Genomic DNA, 25,182 nt, shown 5'->3' with positions numbered 1-25,182 from the left:
ATCAAGGGGGATTAGGTCTGTGATCATAACTGAAAAGGGGCATAAAATTAGCATGAAGAGTGCCATCTAAAATGTGACTTGATGACTTTTTCAACATACAGAATTTCACAACAGGCAGTTGTTATGAGCTTTGACAGGAATCTTTGGGTTCAGGAAGCGCTGGAACCATGAGGAAACTAATGTTGTTGCGTCCCTGGCACTTGAAGGCGGAGATGTGTCCAATCCCAGCCCGCTCTTGAGGACTTGGTGCGGCACAGGCACTCAGGGTAGGGTTGATCCCCAGCAGTCCCTTCAGGCCCACACAGACTTATCGACCCAGTTCTCCTGTGTGCTCCACCCTCTCCCGAGCGTGGACACCATTTGTTTTGGAATGTGTTTAGTACTGGATCCCAAGCGTGAGGGGGGTTATGTGTGGTTGTGGGAGGACTGGGAAAGAATTCAATAGGATTACCACAAATACCACTGGCAGGAACAGTGAAGCCATTTTTTGAAGACAGGTTCAAATGAGGGACTTGGGAAAGTTCTTATACTTTCCGAGTCTCTGCTTTCTGTTTTATAAAGGAAATCTTATCTACCTCATGGAAAAGTTGTGAGGATTAAACAAAGCAACTTATTAAGTGCCTGGCACAGAGTCCTTCCTGGTACATGTTTAGTATGTGGTACTTGCTGCCCCTTCCTTCCTTTTGCGTCCCTCTCTGTGTCACGCAATCCCAGGTCCTGGGGTTGGGAGTGGGGGTAGTGACTATCAGAAGATTCATAATGTAGGTAAATAGTGTGACAGGAATTATTATGTAGACCATAGGGCTGAACTTCTCATGCTGGGATTTTCTCAGGAAATCCAGAAATCGTGGTCACCATTTCCTAGTGGGGGGAAATCATGAGTGCAGGTGCTGAGGTGGGGAGGAGCTTTGTGCGTGTGAGCAATAGAGAGAAGGCCACTGCAGTTGGAGTGTAGAGCAGGGCGGCGTGCAGGAGTGTGGCTAAGGGTGATGGGAGCCACCAGTGGCTTTGTTAGGGGCGGGGGGGTGGTGGTGGTGTGTGTGCCAGATCTGGCCCCGCTCTGGCTGCATGTGGAACAGGTGTAGGGGCTAGAGTAGATGCTGGGAGACCGAAGGAGGCTGTTCCATGCTCCAGGAACAAGGTGGAGGGGGCTCAGAAAAGGGCTGTAGTGAACTGGAGAAAAGCGTCTGGAGTCATCTTTCCGACAGCACCACAGGCCTGCTCACACCGTTCAACTGCCTTCCTAACCCCTGCCTGGAACGGGGCCCTAGGCTAAGTCCTGCACCTAGGAGTATGGAAATAAGCGAAGACCACCCAAATGAGAGCAGGCGAAGGCTATTTATTCAGAGCTTGCTCTAGCAAGGGAGTCAGCCACTTTCACTTGTGTTTGGCAGAGACTCAGCGGCAAGCAGAGGAGTGGGAGACAATGGAAAGCTTCCAGTGTGCCCTGATTGGAGGCTGTCGGCACGGGGAAGCTGGAGGCGGGCCAACCAGAGGCAGCACGTCCTGTGATTGGTTAGGGAAGCATATTTGGCTTTCTTTAGTTGGTCCAAACTTGGCAGCAGGGACAAAAATTAGGGAACCTATCAGTTATTAATCAAGTCCTGGTCATTTTGAGCCGATCATTACAGGGGTCATTGTTTGGCTTCCTGGACAGTTTGCTAGAGATAGTGTCTGACCAGCTACAAGTCTGACTTATAGGGAGCAGGCTGGCTTCCTGGGCTGGTTACTGTAGGTAATGGGTTGGTTCCCTGGGCTGGTTGCTGCAGATTGTGGGTCAGAGCCCTGTTTCTATACATGGTCCGTCCATTGTCCATTTGCATATTCAGTCTCCAGAAGAACAGTGTGACACAGTCTGTTCCTTTGAGTTGTTCACAGCACAGCCTGTGTGAGAAACCACAACCACTTATCTGGTGGGTCAGGGAACAGAGTGGCCTTGTTAGTCACTGTGTCCTGTTACAGCAGGGTTCTGGCCCACAACAGCGTTTGAAAACTGGTGGAATGGCAGTGGTGTCTAGCTTACAGGCATGCCTACAGGGCTTTTAATTTTTAAAAATTAATTACCATGTTTAAAAAAAAAAAACCAGGAGATTTTGCATAAAAATCTGAAGATTAGGCACATGGCTGGAGCAGAGTAGCCCTGCCTCTTTCGATGGGACACGTGTCCTCCACTTCACCTGCTGTTGTCCACATCTGTGCTTCCTGCCTGGCCTCTGTGGGCATCGGATTTGTCAGTCTCATCAAGCTTTGCTCAGATGAAATCTAAGGAGGAGAAGCTTACACACCGGGGATAAAGCAGAGCTGCTCTGGTTTCAGAGAGGGCAGGCAGCCATCGCCTGCAGAGCACCTTCATCGGCTCCTTGAGGTTCCCTGGCGTGAGGAGGAGTGGGGGCCGCCACTCATCTCAACGATAGATGGACCACCTGTTTTCAAAGGGTGAGATGAAAATGACATGCACATGCATAGTATCAGCAGTGAAGTTCTGCTGAAAGTGGGCTAGTCTTCTGTGATGACTCACACTGTAATGCAGGACTCGGCCCTGCCTCAGTACCATCGGGATGGAGTCAGCGCCACTCTGTTCCCCACTGGAGTCCTGACCAGTAGAACTCTGGCAAGGGGAATGGCCGATGGTGGGTTTACTGCACATATGGGGACAGTAGGCGTATGTCCCTGTCACAACTCCAGCCATGTTATCATGGGTATTAGGGTGCTTAACACATGTGGCTGAGATGCGGGAACTATGCCAAGTACTGTAAAATAAGTTTTATACTGTCATTTGAAGGAAGGCCAAAGAGTAGACCTTCTAACTGAAATAATCTCTTGATTTTTTTAAAAAAATGATCTTTATGTACTTGGAAACAGATCTCTGAACAATAGATTTAAAAACAGTCCGTTATTAAAAGTCCATTGTCCCTGTACCGTCAGAGCCCTGAGCTAATCCACCTTGTCACAGGACACTGTCATTTTTCTCTTTTTTGATTCAGACTCCTGAGGGTTAAGGAGTCAAGTTATATTGTTGTTGAACATTGAAATATTTTTTAACCTTTTGTTTTGGAAAAGTCAAACAGAGCGAATAATAAAATGAAGCCTCATATACCCATTGCCCAATTAAAATGATGATAACTCAGGACTAATCTTGTTTTATCCTGTATTCCTACCTACTTGTCCCTATATTATTTTGAAGTAATTCTCAGACATCATTGCATATCTATGTAAGAATTTTTTTTTTATTGATGTTTAAATGGTGTCTAACATTGTGAAATTTTTGGTTGTACATTTTTGTTTGTCCATCACCATATATATGACTCCCTTCACCCCTTGTGCCCACCCCCCACCCCCACTGCCCCTGGTAACCACAGTCCAGTTTTCTCTGTCCATGTGTTGGTTTATATTCCACATATGAGTGAGATCATACAGTGTTTGTCTTTCTCTTTCTGGCTTATTTCACTTAACATAATATGCTCCAGGCCCATCCATGTTGTTGCAAATGGGACGAATTTGTCTTTTTTTATGGCTGAGTAGTATTCCATTGTATATATATACCACATTTTCTTGATCCAGTCATCAGTCGAGGGACACTTAGGTTGCTTCCACTTCTTGGCTATGGTGAATAATGCTGCAGTGAACACAGGGGTGCATAAGCCTCTTTGGATTGTTGATTTCAGGTTCGTTGGATAGATTCCCAGTAGTGGGAGGGCTGGATCATAGGGCATCTCTATTTTTAATTCTTTGAGGAATCTCCATACCGTTTTCCATAGAGGCTGCACCAATTTGCATTCCCACCAGCTGTGTATGAGGGTTCCTGTTTCTCCACATCCTCTCCAACATTTGTTGTTTTTTGTCTTGGTGATTATAGCCGTTCTAACGGGCGTGAGGTGGTATCTTAGTGTTGTTTTGATTTGCATTTCCCTGATGATTAGTGATGTTGAGCATCTTTTCATGTGCCTATTGGCCATCTGTATATCTTCCTTGGAGAAGTGTCTCTTCATTTTCTCTGCCCATTTTTTGATCGGGTTGTTTGTTTTTTTGTTGTTCAGTTGTGTGAGTTCTTTATATATTATGGCAATCAACCCCTTGTCAGATGTATGTTTTGCAAATATTCTCTCCCAGCTGGTTGGTTGTCTGTTCATCTTGATTCTGGTTTCATTTGTCTTATAAAAGCTCTTTAATCTGATAAAGTCCCACTTGTTTAATTTTTCTTTAGTTTCCCCAGTCTGGGTAGGCATGTCATCCGAAAAGATTCCTTTAAAACCAATGTCAAATAGTTTGTTGCCTATATTTTCTTCTATGAGTTTTATAGTTTCAGGTCTCACCTTCAGGTCTTTGATCCATTTTGAGTTAATTTTTGTGAATGGCGATAGCACATGGTCCACTTTCATTCTTTTGCATGTGGCTGTCCAGTTTTCCCAACACCATTTATTGAAGAGACTTTCCTTTCTCCATTGCATGTTCTTAGCACCTTTGTCGAAAATTAGCTGTCTGTATATGTGTGGTTTTATTTCTGGCCTTTCAATTCTGTTCCATTGATCTGTGTGTCTGTTTTTGTACCAGTACCATGCTGTTTTGATTACTATTGCTTTGTAGTATGTTTTGAAGTCAGGAATTGTGATGCCTCCTGCTTTGTTCTTTTTTCTTAGGATTTCTTTAGCTATTTGGGGTCTTTTGTTGCCCCATATAAATTTTAGTATTCTTTTTTCAATTTCTGTGAAGAATGTCATTGGGATTCTGATTGGGATTGCATTGAATCTGTAGATTGCTTTAGGTAATATAGACATTTTAACTATGTTTATTCTTCCAATCCATGTGCATGGGATATCTTTCCATTTCTTTATGTCATCATGGATTTCTTTCAATAATGTCTTGTAGTTCTCATTGTATAGGTCCTTCACCTCCTTGGTAAGATTTATTCCTAGGTATTTTATTCTTTTTGATGCAATTGTAAATGGTATTATCTTTTTGAGCTCTCTTTCTGTTAGTTCATTATTAGCATACAGAAATGCAACTGATTTTTGTAGATTGATTTTGTACCCTGCAACTTTGCTGTAGTTGTTGATTGGTTCTAATAGTTTTCCAACAGATTCTTTAGGGTTTTCTATATGTACAATCATGTCATCTGCAAATAGTGAGAGTTGCACTTCTTGTTACCTATTTGGATTCCTTTTATTCCTTTTTCTTGCCTAACTGCTCTGGCCAAAACCTCCAGTACTATGTTGAACAGGAGTGGTGAGAGTGGGCAGCCCTGCCTCGTTCCTGTTCTCAGAGGAATGGCTTTCAGTCTTTCCCTGTTGAGTATGATGTTGGCTGTGTGTTTGTCATATATGGCCTTTATTATGTTGAGGTACTTTCCTCCTATTCCCATTTTATTGAGAGTTTTTATCATAAATGGATGTTGTATCTTGTCAAATGCCTTCTCTGCGTCTATTGAGATGATCATGTGGTTTTTATTCTTTGTTTTGTTGATGTGATGTATCACGTTGATTGATTTGCGGATGTTGAACCATCCCTGCGTCCCTGGTATAAATCCCACTTGATCATGGTGTATGATCTTTTAAATGTATTGTTGTATTCGGTTTGCCAATATTTTGTTGAGGATTTTTGCATCAATGTTCATCAGCGATATTGGCCTGTAATTTTCTTTCTTTGTATTGTCTGTGTCTGGGTTTGGTATCAGGGTGATGTTGGCCTCGTAGAATGATTTAGGAAGTGTTCCATCTTCCTCTATTTTTTGGAATAGTTTGAGAAGGATGGGTATTAAATCTTCTTTAAATGTTTGGTAAAATTCACTGGAGAAGCCATCTGGTCCTGGACTTTTATTTTTTGGGAGGTTTTTGATTACTGTTTCAATCTCTTTACTTGTTATTGGTCTATTCAGATTCTCCATTTCTTCTTGGTTCAATTTTGGGAGGTTGTATAAGTCTAAGAATTTATCCATATGAATTTTTAATTTTTTTAATGAATACTGAATCCTTTTGTCACTGCACCAGACTAAAGGCCAGACGTCTGATTTCTGGTCTGGACTTTGTCACTTACTGGCCCTGTGATCCTGGGTACGTCCTTAACCGTGACCCCTGGTGTCCTCTTTTGAAAAACAGACTGTACCACATCCTGGCCCACCTTGGTGGTTGTTCATGAGGGTCTGAGAGGTCCTGAGGGAGCAGAGCTGTAGCACATGGTGAACTGATGTACAGATGTAGAGAAGCACTTGTCTAATGTATTTGCCACGTAAAAGACAACTCTCCTTCCGTGTCTCCTCTTCTCAGCACTCTTCACTAGCCATACTTTGGAAGTGCCATTGTCAGCTCCCATCTTTCTACTCCCTTGTCTAAACGTCAAGAGAATCGTTTTCCCCAGACAACTGATGCAGAAGCTGGAGGCAGAGAAGTGACCCCCCCCAAACACACACCTCTCCAGCCCAGTGTCCCTGCCTGCCAGGCTCTCCCAGCCCAGGAGTCTGCTCTTTCAGGCCTGATGTGCCCCAGCACCCGTGTCCGAGCCAGGGCCTGGGCTGCCCCATCCTCGCTGCACTCAGGAGGACCGCCCAGCGGCCCCATCAGATGAGAGGGCGATCACAGGGCAAGTTGGCCCACAAGTGGTTTGGTCCCCTGGGTTCTTATTTTTTGCTGTTATTTCCTCTGCCCCAAAATAGTATTTCCTATCTGTGATGCCTAGTTTGGAACAGAGCTATTTGTTGTTCAGAAGTTAGGGCAGCAGACTTCCTGATTGCCTGCTGTCCCAAGTATGCAGTGAGCCCCAGGTTCTGGTATCCTGCTGAGAAGCAGGGACCCTGATTACAGCAAGAAGAGGTTTGTTGGTTAAATTAAAATGTAATTTTAAAACAAAAGGAGATAAATATGTACAGAGGTGGTCAGGAGAAACAATCCCTCAAAATGAACGGAACAAGCCCCCGCTCCTCAGGGGAGAAAGGTCCTGTTTTGTTCAGTGCTGCCTAGCCTGTCAACTGCCCTGAGTCCTGTTTTTAAATTGCCCCGATGGAAAGGCATTTCCTATTTAAGAAAGAGCCGTTCCATCCTCTCCTGGGTCTTTAGCCTTTAGTTCAGCTCCTCCTGCAGTAGCGTGTGCTGACCCCCGTGACCTGGCCAGTGCTCAGGGCTGGACCTCCTTTCTTTGCCAAGGGAATGATGGATGTCGGCCGGGCCCAGATCCCGGTATGTGTCCTCTGAGAGCAGCCCTCTGTCTTCAGCACCGCCTCTGGCGTCTTTACCAGGCACTGCCCAAGCACTTTCCATCTTTTTATATTGGCCGAGTCTCTCTTTGTGACGCTGAAGGCACAGTGCCAGGTTCAGGAGGGATGGACATATGGCTCTGGTAGGGTCTGGTATAGGGAATGTTCTCAGAGAACATTCACTCTTCTACAGAGGCTATGTGGCTTAGTGCCCAGGAGCACTAAGGATCTGGAGTCGGACAGGCCTGGGCTCCATTTCCAAGCTATGGGAACTCTGGGCAAGTTATTTAACCTCTCCAAGCCTCTTATATGTAGAGGTATTAATAACTCACCTTATGGAGTTATTGTTCTCGGAATTATAAGATGAATCAAGCTAATGAATAGTGCCCAGCACATACTAAGGTGAATTCCAGCCACACGTTTGTGGGCCCATTGTTTTCAGCCTAACAATAGCAGCTTCACTGCAGCCCACAAGAAATGCACAGGTAGACCGTGCTTACAAGAAGAACACAGGTGGCACCTAAGATCGATAGAGCCTTGCTTGGTTCAAACATGGTGCTAAGTGTCCTGGTGAGGGTGTCTCTTTGCTCTCTGAGAAGAGGCAGCTGTGGTTGGTCCAGGGCCCCGTTCCTCACTTCTTGTAGCTGGTCATCCTGTGTTGCTGACTGCAGGTCAGTGGTGTCAAGGGACCCAGCCTCTGATCCAGCTCTACCTGTAAAAAAACTGGTATTTTGATACTTACATCAAGTTTGTCTGTTTTTCTCAATTGGTTCAGGTTTCTGAAGGGAGTAGTGATGTTATTAATTAGTTCTCTTAAGTCCTTCAAGGTGTGGAACCATCGTGTAATACAGTCTTTGTCTCACGCATTTTATCATGAACGTGGACTCAGGATCTTGGGGCCAAACGGATTCTCAGACACTCTTTTAGTGCATTTTGTCCCTACAGATTTGCCAAGTGTAGCTTCTTCACCATGGGCTTCAGGAACAGCGGAGGGAGTGGGCAGAGCTGTGAAAATTCACCTGTCTGAAGACCTGATACTGGGAAGCACCAATCTGGTGTAACCTTGACACTTAAGGGGCAGGTCAGGGATCTTGGTGGCAAGAAAGAGACCCCAGTGCTGGCCAACTTGAAAAGGAACGTGTGGGGAGGCTATTGGGAAAGGGACACCGAGGCCTGACTGACAACTAGGGCCCTGGCTGGGAAATGGGCAGGAACCAAGGGGCACCAGGTTGCAGGAAGCATAGCAGCACCTCATGGCCAAAGCCACCTTCCCTCTGCAGCGGCTGGGCTGCCACCACCTCCAGCCGTCCCTTTGAGAGTGCCTGGTAGGGTGAGCACGGGTTCTGGGCCCACTCCTGGCTGACCTAAGATCTGGCTCCTTCAGCTTCCCGCCCTCTAGTTCTCTAGATATGGGAATTATTCTCCCACCAAAACCAAACGTATAGGGGAAAGACAATTAAAAAAATATTTTTTAAAGCTAGGGTGTGGTTAGGGGTGGAAATGGCTGCTGGGCAGCTGAACATGACCAGATGACCCTGGCAGTGGGGCAGCCAGATTTGGGGACTGGAACGAAGTGTCATCGATGGGGAAGGCAGTGCCTGAGAACTGTGGGGGGACAGCACAGGAACCTCAGCTAGTCTGGTCAGGGAAGGCCTGTACGGGAGGGCACGTGTCCAGGGCGCCAGAGATCGGGAGGTGGGGTGGTTGGGGCCAGGGGTGGTGGGAGAGAGAGGGTCAGAGGGAAGTGTTCTAGACGTGTGAAGTTGGAGGGAAGGTGCTGGCTGGTCTTCAGAGATGAAAGAAGGGGAGACTCGCCTGGGGTCCCACAGAGAGGTGGGGCAGGACTGGGCTGGAGCCACCAAACCCTGCTGCTGGCCCCACGCTGCCTCTGTTGTCACCAAAAAGTTAAGTGTGTGGGGGGGTGTTGCTGCACAGAAGAGAAGTTTATTCTCAGGTAGTGATTACAATAGAGACAGTACAGCATGGGGTGTCTGTGAGAGACATGGACAGTCAGCAATGGAGAGGGACGTGGACGTGTCCTGACAGGAAGCTTGTGTGGTAGGAGAGGGGACGACCCAAGAGAACGTGAACAACTGAGCAGATGGCTGGTTTCTGCAGTCAGTAAGGACAGCGGTAGGAAGTGGGTTTGTTTTTTCTTGAATGAAAATACAGTGAAAACATTCATGTTTCTGACAAATGAGACTGGACAACAAACCAGAGGTGGTGGGAAGAGGGGAAAGCGCCGAGTGGCTATTAGCTCATCTTTATGCGGACGAGGTATCTGGAAAGTCCGATGTATTAGAATGCTTTTGATCTGCCCACAGAGTACATTTTTCTGAATGACACCCCAGGAGACGCCTTTTCAGTGGAAATTATGAATTATTACTTTGAGAGGGAGGTGGGACTTGCCACTGTGTCATATTGGGTGGACAGGAGTGGTTCCTGCCCATGAAGAATCCTGTCAGTCAGTCAGTGAGAGATGGTTCTTGAGGCCTGATTACCATGTGCCCCAGTTTCCCCGAGTTTTCTACCCTGTGGGTAGAAAGGGTTTCCGGCAGCCAAGGGCATGGCCTGTACACAACGGGCAGGCCCACGCGCCGCCGTGAGATGTTTTGCATGGTGTGGAAGAGGAAGAAAGCACGAAAGCACTTTGCACTGGGGGCAGCAGAGAACATTTCATGGAAAAAAGTGCCATTTGAGTTGGCTTTTGTAACTAGTAAGCAGAAATGGGAGTGAGGGGGAGGGAGGGCAGTTCAGAAACGAAAGAGTTGTGAGCAGAGGCACAGGGGCAGGAAACACGATCGTGTCTCGCTCCTCTGATCACAGTTTTTCAGCAGTTGTGGCCAAATTTCATTGTCATACCACCATCACGATTTTTCCATGTCCATGTACCACCAGTTTATTATTACTGATTTTTATTTAAATTGCTTTTTTCTAACTTAAACAACATTACTTAAAAAGGAAGATTAGATCCCCCGTGATTTGCATATTAGTATTACTGTTGTGATCTTTGTCGTTAGCTTTTCTGGGCCCCTTAGTACTGAGAAGCCCCTTGATAGTGCTTCTGCACCTGTGTTGGAACTATCTCCTTCACATGGCCTACGCGGCCGTGTCTTACTGCCACCAATGTGATCCTTTATTCTTTCAACTGTAATAATCTGTAGGTATGCAGGAGCTTAGAAATGCCTTTCTCTGTAAGACATCAGACAGATATAGTTCAGGTGCCCTGGGATGAGCCCCTCCCAGTGATGGTCTTGGTCATCAGCTTCTTGGTAACATTCCAGGCCTTTTTCTTGCAATGTTGTTTTCTTACTGCTTTTATCATAAGTGGTATCATATTTTCTGTTTTTCTGCTGTTTTTTTTCTCAGAGTGATTTTCTAAGGCACAAATCTTTTGAAACTATTTAATAAGTGCAAACAGTAATACATACTCTTGGTTTAAACCAGTATCACAGTACAGAGGGTAATTCCAAGACAAAGCGGACCATGGCCCTCCTCTGCTTCTGACTCTGAAAGGCTCCCCACTGCTCACAGGAGAAAGGTCACCACTCCCCTGGCTGACAGGGCCCTGTGCCGTCTGACTCCCGCCCTACACTGCAGCCTCATCGGCCCTCTTGGTCCTCCTGCCCTCCCAGGCTAGTCGGCTGTCCGTTCACCCCGGCTCCCTGCAGTACTAGGTTGGGTGGCCCCTCCCTGGGCTCTTACATACCACCTCCTCTGATGGACTGATGGCCCCGGACAGTGTGTGTCTCTGGGCTGTGCACCTCCTGTTGTCAGGGGCAGTGGGGAGGTGGGCTAGTGTGCTGGTGAGAGCACAGGGCTGCAGCCATGCTGTGGGGGCTCACCACTGCTCACTGTGTCTGGTGGTGTAATGCTGGGGGAGTCAGATCCCCCTCTGCATCCTGGCCTCTTCCCCTGAAACTGGGGAGGATGCTGGTGCCTGCCTGGGAGGCTGTTGGCAGGATCGATGACTGCTGTGTGAAAAGCGCTCACCCAGGGCCTCTCTGGGGGTGAGTGCTCAGTGTGAGCCGCTGCCCTCCCCTGATTGTGGGTATTTGCACTGTGGCACCCCAGGGCCCAGCACACAGGGCCTAGCAGGTAAGTGTTCAGTACATTTGGATGCCAAATCAAGGGAGACAGGAGTAGAGGTAGACTTGACTCATGTGTGAGGATGTGCAGGGACTGAGGCTTCGCGTGGGGAAGTAGGGACGAGGTGGAGGAGTTGGGCTGGGCTGGGCTGGTGCGTGCAGTGGGGGCTCATTGCAGGGACTGAGCACTTGAGCAGTGCGCCGAGGGTGCTGCGTGTGGAACGGTGATCGGGCGGCAGGGAGTGTGAAGGGGGAAGCAGGCGGGGGCTGCGAGCAAAGACAGGAAGACCACAGCAGGCTCAGATACCATCTCCCGGGGCCTTTCTGCCTCACAGCACCCTTTGTCTCTTTGAAGACTCCAGGAAGAAAGAAGCCACACAGTATTGGCATTCACCCAAGAGGGCCGGGGCCTTCGCGTGATTCTGGCTTTGCTGTCACATGTTGAGGCTGATGGAATGATTGAAACAAGCTACACTTTTTACATGAAGTCCCTCCCACCCTTTTCTTTGCCTATTTATTTCCAGGCAATGCTACTGTGGAGAAGTTGGAGGACTTCATCAACAACATTAACAGTGTCCTGGAGTCCTTGTATATTGAGATAAAGAAAGGAGTCACAGAAGATGACGGGAGACCCATCTATGCCCTGGTAAGTGCAAGACAGAGCCCTCTAGTGGTGTTTGTGAGGAACTGGGACTGAGACAACCACACAGTGCCCTCATTTGTGGAGAGAGAAAGAAGGTGCCGCCGCCCCAGCAAGGGCTCTGAGATGGGGGAGGAGACACTGAGCCAGGCCCGCCGCCCTGACCCGGCCCCGTTCCGGCCCTGTTCTGTGCGCCGCAGCCTCTGTGGCCTGCAGTATCTGCGGTATCCTCTGTGGTTACTGGTTTGTGGAGACCAGAACCTGCACCTGGGCTCTCACCCTCAGTGCTCACCTCACTGGCCCACACGAAGCCGCTGCCCGAGACATGGCAGCGTGCATTTGGCTCTGTTTTGTTTGTTGATGGTTCTCTGCAAGAAGTCACCCCAAATGGATGGAATATTAGGATTAAAGGGAGAAAATGCTTTTTCATTTGGAACAAGACATAGAAGCTGTAAAAAGAAAAAACGTGTGGGGGCACTAAGGATTGAGACCCATATGGGGCTTCCTATTGTTTTCAGACTTCCCCTCCATGCTAGGGAATGAGGGGAAATATAGGAGAGGAGCTGACCCGTTCCGCATCCTGGGCTAGGGAGCCACTTTAAGCCATCAGAGGAGGTCGGGCTCCGTCCAGCCAGGCCCGCACAGAGAGGGGCTCTAGCCCAGGGTTTCTCAAACTCTGTTCCCGGGAAGAAAGGGCTATAGAGTCATATCACTGTGGAAAGCTGGATTAAACATGTAGATCAGATTTCTCTACTGCCTGACCTCTCAGTGCCTTTTGCATTTGAAGCTCCATTAGCATGCAGACAGGTTTCTCAAATTTATCTGAGCTTGGAGAACACTGCACAGCCTTTGGAATTCTAAAGTGTCTGAGAATCAGACATGTCGACTGAGCTTAAGATTTCAGTCTGTGATGTGGGACTGGTTACAGATCCATCCCTGCAGCCGCAGTACCTGAGCATAGGTGCTCAGTGAGTGCCAACAGGTGAATTAACTGACAAAGTGAAGGGCACACCTGACCCTCCTGCTGACTTATTTTTTAGGTGAATCTTGCAACAACTTCAGTTTCCAAAATGGCCTCAGATTTTGCGGAGAATGAACTGGATCTGTTTAGAAAAGCTGTAAGTACAGTAACTCCCATTGCCCGTCGGCCAGGCTTCTCATGGGAACTTCTGTCTTCACCATTAGAATGGAAACTGCAGTCATACAGCGTCACCAGTGCTGCCCGAGAAAGCCCTTTGCAGGGGGATGTCACTGAGTGCCTCACTTGGAATTCACAGCCACCTAGTGATTGTTGGGGAGGTCGCCATGGCTGCCTGGGAAAGGAGGGCTGGTCCAGGTTTGAACCCCAGCTGGCTGAGCAACAGTGGGCCTCATGCATGTGCGATGCAGGTGAACAAGTATTACTTTGTGATGCGGTCCAGACCAGCAGCAGCAGTGCCTGAGAGCTTGCTAGAAAGGCCGAATCCCAGTCCCCACCCAGACTGTTGAATCCAAGTCTGCCTTTTAACAAGGTGCCTGCTAAACCATTTGCATGGTCACTTTTGAGAGGTGTTGCTCTGCCTACCTGGCTTCCAGAGCTGTTCACTCAGCTCTCTTGTCACTCACCTGGCTGAGACAGTCCTTCTCAGCCCTGGATGCATATTATAATAACCAGGGAGGTAAAAACAGTTCAGGCATTCCAGCCTCACTCCAGGTCTGTCGGGTCCAAGTCTCCAGGCATGAAGTCTTAAGAGTCTTTCCTTCCTAAGCCTCCTTTGGGGATGATTAGCAGCCGAGGTTGAGAAGCAGGCTCTAGGATGCCAGCCACGCAGCTGTGTGTGTGGGAAGCCTGTCTTCCCAGTGGCTGCACCCTGCTGTGGGCAGACGTTTCAAGGGAGCTGGCCTGTCAGCCTTCCCTGGCCCTCGGCCCACAGAGCCTCGGTGGCTGCTGAGCTTGCCTTCCTCCTGCCCTTTCAGGCTGCAGCCTGCCACTCAGGCCAGCCTTGACGGCCTGCCCACCTCTGAGTAGGAGGGGTGCTGCCTCATCTATTCCTTCATTCATTTCGCAGCTTCTCTATCTCAGGCAGGTGGGGGCGCAAGAAGCGAGGTGACCCTTTTTAATTTGGGTGCATTAAGATCACCCATTTGGGATGCTGTTACAGGGGTGACCATTGAGTCAAAACTGAATCTGTTTATGGCTTTTGATGCATATTATGAAATTGTTTTCCTGAAGGATCGTACCAGTGTGCAATTCTGCCTGTGATATGAGGAGTTTTACTCCACCCCTGCCAGAATTGGTATTATTGCTTAAAAGTTGTTTTTGCTGATTTAATAGATGAACGTGGTACCTGCTGTTTCTTCCAGTTGGAACTGATTATTGACTCAGAAACTGGCTTTGCATCTTCCACAAATATTTTGAACCTGGTTGATCAACTTAAAGGCAAGAAGATGAGGAAGAAGGAGGCTGAGCAAGTGCTGCAGAAGTTTGTACAACACAAATGGCTGATTGAGGTACTTTGTCCCAGGATTTCCCCTGCTTGCCTCACTTTTTAGAATGAATTAACAATTTTTCCTCCAAAACCATATTGTATCCAACTGATGTCTGTTGAGCATGTCTCTTATCTGCTTGGATGCCCGCAGTGACCCTGTGAGGGCGTTCGCAACCTCCTGTTCACTCACTCCCTGGATCTGTCCAGGGAGCTACAGCCGGAAGTGGAGAGCCAGGAGTCGCACCCAGGTTTGTGGGCTCCAGGATTCGAGCCTCTGGTCCACAGACTGCGAGGCAGTGGGGACAGTGGTTAGGAGTACAGCTCTGGTGTCAGGCCTGAGCCTGAATCCCAGTCCAGGTGGCCTTGTGTTCCTGTACGAGGGGAGTAATGGTGTCCGCCTCACGGGTGCACCTGTGTGAGTGGGAATTCACGTATGTGAGGTGCCTCGTGCTGGGCGCCCAGAGGAACTGCTGTCCTGGTCGTGGTTATTGTTAGCATTGTGTTACTCAGGGCCAGAGCTCTTGGGTTCTTTCACTTAGATGGTGGCCCTTAAGGAGCAAAGGGGAAGAATAGACCCACGTTTGGAGAGGAGCTGTGAAAATCTGTGAAAGGGCCAGACTGCAGGTTCAAGTTTTTAGACGCCCATGTCTAGTTCTACTGATTGGAGCCGAACAGATGTTTCAGTTCATTTTCCACAAAAGGCACCACTGTTTCCAAGAACCCTGAGCCAAGGCGGCTCAGCTTTTGCCCGGTTTACCACAGCTCTGCCCCTCTGAGTTCCTGTGTCCATGCAGGACGTGCTCAGATCTACCCTCCATTTCCTCACTTGGTGGTCAGACTCATGGCTGGAGGCTGCTGCTTGTGGCTGACGTGGTTCTTCACTTCCTTGTCAGGGAGCGCTTGCCTCTGGTAGTCAGAGTTACAGTCTTCTGAGTTACTGACCTCTGCGGGGCGGGGGGGGGGGCTGTCTCTGGCAGTCAGACCGGAAATATTCACTTCCTGAGGTACTTTCCTGATGGAGGAAGATGGCTGGAGAGGTCACAACGGGGTGAGGGCAGGGCAGCAGGATGCTCCTAGTGAGCACCAGGATCTCTGGGCACATTGATGCCCATCACATCCTTGGGCCCTCCCAGCGCCGACGGAGAGCCCCTTAGCTCTGCTTTTTTAGCTGAACAGACTGCAACGCCGTGGTCTGGGTGACGTCCCACACTCGGCACATGGCAGAGCCACGTGCAGGCCCCAGTTTGGGTGACTGCAGCTCCCCATCAATTGCTTTGTCACAGTTTTTCTTCCCCTCTGGGGAGGCTTTGGGCAGCTTAGGTTATAACTGACCACTCTCTCCTCAGGCCAGGCTTTTTAAGGGCAGAGGCTACAACCTCTTCATCACTGTACTTGTCCCACCTGTAAGGCACTCGATGAAAGCTTACAAAAAAGTGATATAAGAAATACTTGCTCGTCCTAGGAAGATTAGGAAGTATCAGTATTCATAAAGAAACATGTTGAAGCCACCTGTTACCCACCCGCTAGAGCTGACCACTCAGCCACTCTAAGGACACCCTTGCCCCGGGCTTTGGGACTCGAGGGTTGTCGTGCGTGTCTAGCCTGTGCTGGCATCGTCACGTCACGGTAGCAGGGCTGTGCACCTGACTTTATCGTCAGACTCTCCCCTGGCCTCAGCCCTTTGCTGCCCAGAGAAGCTGGGCAACAGAGAAAAAGAACATGCCTCTGGGATCTGTTGGACTTGAGCTTCAGGTCCAGGCTCCTGTCCTCTGCTTTTTCCTCAGTAAAATGGGGATGCTGGTACCACCTTCTTCAGGGGCGGCTGTGAGCTCTAGTAAGACAGGCTCTGTGGGGGCCGAGGGGGCGAGCACTGTAGACGTGAGCGTGCCAGCCTCCCAAAGCTCTGGCGCCCTTGTGGCCCTTGTGGGAGTCCTCTTGTTGACTGACCCTCTCCGGCCTCATGGGGATGAAGGAGCATACCTGGAGCGGGAGGTGAGAGACACGTCCACGTTTCTCCTCTGGCCTTGCCACTACCTCTGGCAAGTGGCTTCTCGTCTCTGAGCCTGTGTTTCCCATCTGAAGAATGAGGGTATTGATTGCCCTCAGGTATTTTTTCATGAGGGTCAAATGCTTACTGAAGGGGGCGGCCTGGTGAGGGCTGCCGGGAGTTCTGTGGCACTTTGGAGGAACAGCTGAGGGACTGTGGGGTAAGTGCTGGCTGGCCTCCTGACCAGCCTCCTTGGGGGCAGCAGCGTGATCAGAGGGACCATATCTGAGTCTGATCCTTGCCTCCCAGAAATGGGATTTTCCACAGAAGTAATAGCATGGGGGCATATCACCCCAACGGCACTTGATTCATTAGGATGAGAGACTCTCCAGTGCCTGGAGAGCCCTGCTCCTGTGCTCTGTGCAAGACTCTGTCCTGGCATGGAGGTGCTGAGTCAGCTGCGTGATCTGTCAGAAGGCCCTGGAGTGGAGAGTGGCCGAGGTCAGTGAGAGAAGGCCTTAGAATGGAGGAGGGCTCAGAGAAAGTGTGGATCCTCAGAGCTTGGGCACTGGGCACAGTAGATGCTTAGTAAATACAGCTTGAGCCTGACTCTGACCTTGAACTTGTTCGCTGGGGCCTGGGATCACTGCGAGGTCTACTTAATCTTCCCTCAGGTGTTTCTAGGATTTCCAAGTGCTGGGCCCCACATCAGGTGCTGGAGACACAACAGTGAGGAAAGCCACACCTGGTTGTTGCTCTCATGGGCTCATGGTCTGGTGAGGGAGCCAGATTAGTCAGACATCTCACTGAAGCAGAATTACAGACAGAAAGGAAACATGATTTTATAACAACTCGAACCAAGGAACCTGCCCTCAACTGAGGAAGTGACACTCGAGGCTGTGTAGGAGGCACGTGGAATTGAGTGGGGAAGATTACCCAAGGGAGAGGGAGCAGCCTGTGCAAAGCCCCTGTGCCTAGAGGGAGCATGGTGTGCTCAAGGAGCTAAGGCCAGGGCGCCCTGAGCACAAGGAGAGTGGAACAGGTGAGCCTGGGAGGTGGGCCCGTCAGGGACTTGGTTCTTCAGCCTGTGAATGGTGGGAAGCCCTGAGAATTTAGGCAGAGTGACAGTGCTGAGGCTTGCAGAGACCAGATTGCTGGAGAGTGTTACAGAGGGGCAGGAGTGGGCTGGAGCGCAGTTAGGAGGGGGTGAGTTGGATTAGGGTGGTGGCCATGGAGATGGAGTGCCATTATGGATTTGTGAGCCTTGGAGAAGGTAATAGCCACAGGCCCGAGGACAGCCTGGGAGCCTCGTGCAGCAGCCCCCCTCCACTTCTGAGACTCTCGGGCTGCCTCCCGCCTGCCCTCCCCTGCAGTCAGTTCTCCTGGCTCTCTGACTCTCCGTGCCCATTTGCCCCATCTCTCCCTCCGGCTGGTCACCTGGCCCTGCCACGGTGGCCCAGAGTGACCCTTGGCGTGGTTACATGAGCACTGTTCGCCTCAACACTCCTTGTGGGGATGGAGGCAAGAACAAAGCGGGAGGGGGTGTATATCTGTCAGAAATGGGAAAAACAGCGCTTGCCTGTTCTAGGAATTTGATAGAAGATGAGAGAAAAGTGAAAGAGCACTCGGGGAGACTCAGCAGGCTGCAGTGTCCTGGCAGGGCACCTCCCTCCTTCCATCAATGGTAACAGAAAGGCTAATAGGTTCACATCCTGATTCATCAGTTGACTTTGATGAATCAACTCCTGGCTCTGTGACATTGCCTTTTGTGCTGGGTCTCCCTCACCCTGCCTCTTTCCCGTAACTTGGCGATAGGGTCAGTGCTCGCATCTGAGCTGCTGACGCACTTCCTGGCTTTCCCAGGGTTTTGGGGTCACGTGGTGTGTGGACTATGCCCAGACGTGGAAACCAGGAGGCCCCATCACCCACACCACCATGGTGTTTTTTGGGGCCTGTCCCTGCCTCCTCTGGACCGTTTCCAGCTTTGTCTGTAAAATGATGTAACCAGAAGTGATCTCGGATGGTCCCTGCAGGGGCTCCAGGCAGCAGTGCCGGGGGGCACTTGATCTGCTGCTTTCTGGGGGTGGGGTGGGCTGGGGGAAGAGTGGAAGGAGTGTGCGCCTCGATAGGGGTTGTCTTGGGTTCGCCCTTTGGAGAGACTGCCTCCCTTCCCTGGCCTGAGGCCTCATCTGAGGAGGGCTGGGACAGTGCCTTGTGCATGCGGCTGCTGTGCAGACTCACCCTCCACGTGTGTGAAGGCACAATAAGGTGCTGAGAAAATGCCGGGGGGCGAGAAGCCTCGATTTCCTCTTAGGTCTTCGCCTAAGTTTTTTTTTTTTGAGGAAGATTGGCCCTAAGCTAACATCTGTTGCCAGTCTTCCTCTTTTCCTTTTTTTCTCCCCAGAGCCCCCAGTACATAGTTGTGTATCCTAGTTGTAGGTCTTTCTACTTCTGTGTGGGACGCTGCCTCAGTATGGCTTGATGAGCAGTGAGTAGGTCCGTACCCAGGCTCCGAACTGGCAACCCCAGGCTGCCGAAGCGGAATACGCGAACTTAACCGCTGCGCCACCGGGCCGGCCCTCTTTTCCTGCGTTTTCCCTGCTTAAGGCTCTGCTAAGGGGCCAGTGTGGACACCTCTTGGCTGAGGTTGGTGAAGTCTGCAGTGCAAGGGGCGTCCACACCTTTGCATCTCCCTGGGCCTTGGGCTGTGGGCCTGCAGAGGGAACAGAGGTACAAGTGCAGAAAGGGCCTGGCCTGCCAGTAGCTTGAGAGCTTATTGCCTCCCTTTCTGTCCTGCAGAAGGAAGGGGAGTTCACCCTGCACAGCCGGGCCATCCTGGAGATGGAGCAGTACATCCGGGAGACGTACCCTGACGCCGTGAAGGTCTGCAACATCTGCCACAGCCTCCTCATCCAGGTACCAAGTGGGGCACCCGCTCCCCCGGGCTCCACAGGCACTTCCTAGCACTCTCCCCTTGGCCCGGGCCTCTGGCACTCCCTTACCTCCTCGGAAGTGTCCGGGACGACCACGTGAATGCCTGCCTTTTCTCCTTGCTGGTCCCTCTGTTTTAGTCCATGGGCTCTTTTTATTCTCTTTTTCTCCAGACAGACTCTCTGCAGCCTTGTGTGTAGCCCGCACTGTCGGCAGTGATGTGGTGAAGGTCTGTGTGTTGACCACTGATTTCCTGCAGCATCTGTTTACACTGTGTACTTGTAGGTTTTGCAGTGGTTGGGCTGGTGCTGGACTTGTCTTTTCCCTCGTCTTTAAGTTGTATCTTTTTGCAGTTGTCAGCTACACTGGGATGAGCCTCTTTGCACAGATGTCCTTGGGCAACCTGGTGATTATTTCCTTGGGTTGAATTCCTGAAAGTGGAATTTCTGGGACAGAGTGTGCACGTTTTTTAAAGGTTTTGATCCACATCGCCTTCTGAAAAGTTGTCGCCGTCCACGTGCTCTCCCTGTAGGATCTGAGGGCCCACGTGAGCAGGGAGCCGAGACTCGAGACGGCCTGGCTGCTCTGCTGGGAGTCTTGAGCTGCTTCCACCTCTGTTCATTTGTCGGAATTCTTTAATAAAACCCACTGCACTGAGGACTTTGGGATTATCATCATTATCAATCTGGGGCCTAGAAGACAAAAGTATATAGCCTGCTGGCCATATTCCTTGCGATTTCCTGAAGGTTTGTCAACATGGAGGTGTGTACAAGGCTCCACAGCTGTCGCCTTTCTTGTTTCAGGGTCAAAGCTGCGACACCTGTGGGATCAGGATGCACTTACCTTGCGTGGCCAAGTATTTCCAGTCGAATTCTGAGCCACGCTGCCCCCACTGTAATGACTACTGGCCCCATGAAATACCAGGTGCGTGTCCCTGAGCCGTTCACGGGCTCTCCTGGCTTCTGGGAGGGTCTGGACTGGTGAGACTGAGCGCATGTCCCTGAGTACCAGGGCCTGGCACTAAGGGGGCACTTGGGGACAGGGAGTGCTCAGACAAGGGCTCCACACGTGTGCAGGTCTACACCAGCAGGACCTGAACCCCACAAGTTGATGCAGCTTCTGCAGTAAGTGAAGGCTGACCTCACTACACAGTTCTAAAAGGCTCTCTAGAACCCAGGAGAAATTCCAAAGTATCGGGGTTCTGGTCGAGATGGGGCTGTCTCCCTGGCAGCCATCTCAGGAGGGGGAAGTGAAAGCAGCATGCACAGCCCCCTCAGTTAGTTCATCTGTGAACTGGGGCTAATTCTGCCTTCCTTGTGGTAGGGGAGGAGGGTTCCAGTGCAGAGTGTTGGACACGGGACAGGCCCTCGGCACACGGATGGGCTGATGTTATGGGTGCAACCACCTGCCGTTCAGTCTCTTCCCGGCCTTTTCTGTGTGCAGAAGTCTTCGACCCTGACAAGGAGAGGGAGGCTGGCATCTCCAAATCGAACAAAAAGTCCTTGCGGTCCCGGCAGCACTAGCTGGCCTGCGCTGGGCAGGGCCACTGCCTTCGGGGGACGACTGCTGCAGCCCTGTCGGGAAGAGCGGCGTCCGTGTTCCAGGTGCCTGTGATGCTCCGTTGTGCACCGTGTCCACTTACCGACAGGTGTAGAATAAAGCTCACCAAGGAGTGGTTGGCCTCAGTCTGTGTCATGCGCCCCTCTGCAAGTGGTTCGCGGCCTGGCCTTGCCCTTCCTTCCCGGAGCTCGCTGGTGCCTGGGAGCCCCTTGGTTTGGGTTCCAGCAGGTGACGTGGGCAGAGCTCCTCCTGACAGCACTGGCCCAGGGCGGCTCACTGTCCTTGCTCTGGGCTGCCTTGCCTTCAGTCCCCAGCCTCGGTCACTTGTCCCACCCGCACTGGCCAGCCCAGCCTGGACGTGTGAGAGCCTTGGCCTCCCCAACTCCACAGTCCCAACACTACTCTGGCCCAAGATGCCACTGGCCTGAACGGGCAGGAGGCGCAGGCTGGGCTGGAGGCGTGCTCTCTTCACAGGCCCTTCTGCCCCGTCTTGGTGACTGGCCGCCCCACCCATCAGCTGCCCCAGCGGGAGCAGGGGAGTCAGCCTGAAGCCTCCTCCTCCCTGGCCCTCCTGCATCACACCAGTCACCAAATCCTGTGCAGCTCACCTGCCAGATGGCCCTCAGCCCCAGAGCCGCTGCCCCAGGCCAGGTCCCCCTCCACCTCTGCACCGGCTCCCACTGCTCCTGGCTCCAACCTGCCCACCTGCTCCCATCTCTTCTGCCACAGTGATCTTCCCACCGTGCCAGTTAGCATGGCGAGCCCCTGTGAAGACCCTGGTGACCATCACTGCACAAGGGCTCAGGTCTGGACACGTAGGGGTCACGAGGGCCGGACAGCGAGGCCCCTGCACGGCTCACCGCCTCTCGCTGCCCCCCTTGTCAGCGCTGCAGCGTTTCTTTCAGTTCCTGAACGAGACGTCCTGTTCCTCACCTCTAGGCCTTTGCACACATTGTTCCCTCTGCCTGCATACTCCCCCCTCTTGTGTCCTGCCTCTGCTGGCTAACACCTGTCCCCACTTTAGATCTTGGGCTCCCGGTCCCCCACCTCCCCGCACTTCCTTGATCATCACAGTTGCCCCACTATTTTAACTTCCTGTCTCCCCGTCTCTCTTCCACCCCAATATGAGTCAGGACCCTTTCAGTCATGACAGAAAACACAACTCCAACTGGCCTAAACAAGGAAGGACTTGGCCAGAGGGGGTCCTTCAGGAGAGGCTTGACCTGGTGGTTCCCGTGATGTCACCAAGCATCCATATTTCTGTCTCTGTTGGCCATCAGGCTGGCCTCAATGCTCGGGGCCTACAAGATGGTCTCCCAAAACATCTTAGCAACTTTCTTCATGGTAGCAAAATGGCTGCCATACTTCCAGGCCTCACAGACCCATGTCCCAGTGTCAGGGGGAGGAGGGCAGGTTTCATTTAGTGGCTCCCCCTGCCCCAGCAAACATGCTCATGGCTTACAGCTCCAATTGGATACTTGTGGAGGTGGGGAGGGGAACAGTCCAACTGGCGTTGGCTCATCAGGGCTCACCTCTGAGCCATGGGTGGGCAGCCCCTCCCAAGCCGCGTGGCTCGGGGTGGGGGGTTCCCCTAAGCAAACTGAAGGTGCTGTTACCAGGCAGAGGGGGGCTGACCTGTGGGTGCCGAATTGGGGTGGGGGTAGCCTCCACCCGTGCAGGCAGGGCTGCTCTGCCTGGTTCACCTCCACAAACCCAGTGCAGAGCAGAGGCCTAGGGCATGGTGAATGAGTGACACCTGCTCTGGGAGGCTCACCCTCCAGCCTCAGGTCTGGCTCCCAAGCCCTGTGCCCACCTCCTCAGCGGTGAGAAGGCCTTTGGCTGAAGCCTCCGGGAGCCAGCCGGGGATCCTGGCCCAGCCTCTGAAGGCAAATGCAGGCCCCCTGATAAAGGCCTGTGGGCACGCCCAGCTGGGTGGGAAGGTCTGTGGTGTGTCAGGTAGGCACAAGAAACCATCCCTAGCTGGCTTCACCAGAGAAGGGGCTTCTGGGAAGGGTCTGAGGAAGTTTGTAGAGATGACGGAAAGGCAGGAGAACCAGTCTAGAAAAGACGGACCTCGGACTCGGGGGTTCTGGATGGAAAGTCCCATTCCTCAGTCACAACGTGCGCTGCTGCCCTGGAGATCAACTCCAGCTGTTGCCTTCATCCTCCCAGTGCGCTCTCAAGATGCAGTTCTACCGAGGGGGCCCTGATTTACACCCTCCAAGACTGCACTCCCTGGGGGAAGGCAATGCTCCAAGATACTGTTCGGAAGAAGGGAGAAGGGATACCAAGGGGCCAAAAGCAAACCAGAACACTGTAATTTACACACAGCCAGCTTCCCGCCTGTCCGGGGAGTGGTTTGTGGTCAAGGAGAGGCAGGCTCATACTGTGCAGGTGCAGGCGAGTCCCAGCTGTGACCCAGGAAGCTCAGCACCTTGCTGCTGGGGACACTGGCCCTCTGGCAACCAGTCTCCCCTGTGTTGGTACCACCGTGAACTTCCTGAGGACTCCTAGGCATGGCCCAACCAAAACCCTTACACACAATTCCAAAGTCCTTGCCTCGCACTCAAGGCCTTTGTGCCCCCCTGCCCGCCTCCCCGCACAGCCTTCCTCTGCTCTGCTCTCCCACTGCTGCCCGACTGTCACTCCAGAATTACTAACTGGACCAGTGACACTCACCGCTCTTCCCACTTCCAGTCTTCCCCTTCCAGGCCCTTCTCATGCAGCAGCACCATCAGACCTCGCCTCTCCCAGCTTAGCACCCTCGTCCTTCCCACCACTGGCGCGGTCCAGGCCCCTGCCGACCCCGCCTGCCTCTGCCTCTTCTCCTGGCTCCCTCTGCTCCAGCCGCATGGGCCCCTTCCTTTCTCCTGAGGCCAAGGCCCTCCTGCCTCAGGGCTGTTGTGCCTGCTGTTGGGAGCTCCTTCCTCAAATCTCGGCCAAACCTCGACTCCTGTCATTCAGGCTTCTATTCAAATGTCTACTATCAAAAAGTCATGTCCCCACCAACCCATCTCCTGTTGTCCTATTCTGACCTGTTATCCTGTTCTGTTGCCTTCATAGCACTCATCACTGTCTGCACATCTTATTTTATTGTCCATCTTCTCACCGCCCCCCAAGAGAGCGTGACACATGACTGCAGGGCCCTCATCAGGCTCAGACATGCCGTGACTAGCGTAGGGCTGCGCACTGAACAGGCCTCTGTGCATCTCCGATGGGCCCTCGTGCTCGCACCTCTCCTTGGCTCTGTGGTCAGCTGGTTGACACTTTTATTCCAAGCTGACTTCAGCCCACATTCCTTAGAGCTAAAGCCAGCCCTCTAGCTAGGATTACCAGCAACGCTGGAGCCTTGCCCAGATGGCATATAAAGATTTCCTCTTTTGCTGTCCTCCTCTTCTGACAAGGGAGGTTTGCTTGAGGCAGCCAGTCCTCGATGTCACGTTTCAATGAACATTTCCTCTAGTCCCTAACTAACTTCAGAATCACGACATTACGGATGAACGGCTTTTCTTCAACAGTGGCCAGAGGAGGAGGGACCTGCCAGCTGGGATAGATGGGATCGTAAAGGCGGGGCCGCTGGTGGCAGCTGGAGCCACAGCCATCCCTCAGCTGGGGAAGGGCTGTGAGTTATGCACGCGGGCCCCTGAGTTATAACTCTTCTGCAGCTAGGCAGCCGCCATTCCTCATAAATGGCAAGCGTGCTAGGCATGGTGGCGTTCCTATTTTATGCGTCACTACCTTCAGCAGCATTGATATCTAGTGTAAATTTTCCATGTGAAAAATTAGGTAAATAACTATTAATAATGCCAGATAGGGGAATAAACAATCTCCTTGCAAGCAGTTGCTCACAGAGCCCTCGATTCCACTTTCTAAATACCTCTTGTGTTTGCCCCTGTCCTCCACACCCATTGCCCGCCCCGAGCTCACTCACTGGATGAGTTCCACAGCCTCCCTGCAGGGGTCATGTCTGCCCGTCCTCCTCCCTGCCTCCCGTCAGCTTTCTCAATGCACATTCTAACGGTCTCGGCTCACAGCTCTGAAGCTGCAAGACCTACGTGTTAAAGTTCAGATTCCTTGGCCTGATTGCAGAGGACACGAGTCGCTGGTTCCAGCTGCTCATCAATACTTTCCCATCCCCACTTCTCCTTGTTCCCCAGGGTGGGTGTGTGAGCCAGGCCACACCAATCAGAGCAGCCATCTCTCCTGCCCCTCAAGGATCACCCCTTGGGCATGGGTCCCAGGCCCGCCAGTCAGAATCTTCCTTGGGGTTTCTGAGCCTGTGGGTCCTGGTGCTGGGAGAATATGGAGTTGGCCGGCCAGGGCCA

At 51.5% G+C, this 25,182-nt stretch overlaps 1 protein-coding gene across 1 annotated transcript in view; it reads left to right on the top strand.

The window, feature by feature from the left end:
* Nucleotides 1-20,969, top strand: part of NSMCE1 (NSE1 component of SMC5/6 complex) — a 37,647-nt gene extending 16,678 nt beyond the window's left edge. The window contains exons 3-8 of the mRNA XM_004439353.3: nucleotides 11,796-11,917; nucleotides 12,952-13,029; nucleotides 14,255-14,401; nucleotides 19,166-19,282; nucleotides 20,101-20,221; nucleotides 20,741-20,969. Of these exons, the coding sequence (XP_004439410.2) occupies nucleotides 11,796-11,917; nucleotides 12,952-13,029; nucleotides 14,255-14,401; nucleotides 19,166-19,282; nucleotides 20,101-20,221; nucleotides 20,741-20,820 (665 nt within the window). The 3' untranslated portion in view covers nucleotides 20,821-20,969. The remainder of the gene's footprint in view (nucleotides 1-11,795; nucleotides 11,918-12,951; nucleotides 13,030-14,254; nucleotides 14,402-19,165; nucleotides 19,283-20,100; nucleotides 20,222-20,740) is intronic.
* The last annotated feature ends 4,213 nt before the right edge of the window (nucleotides 20,970-25,182 follow it).

This window comes from Ceratotherium simum, chromosome 26, assembly GCF_057802395.1.
Source record: "Ceratotherium simum simum isolate JZ-2026a chromosome 26, ASM5780239v1, whole genome shotgun sequence".
NCBI classification, from domain to species: domain Eukaryota; kingdom Metazoa; phylum Chordata; class Mammalia; order Perissodactyla; family Rhinocerotidae; genus Ceratotherium; species Ceratotherium simum.
This window is presented reverse-complemented; position numbering and strand designations above follow the sequence as displayed.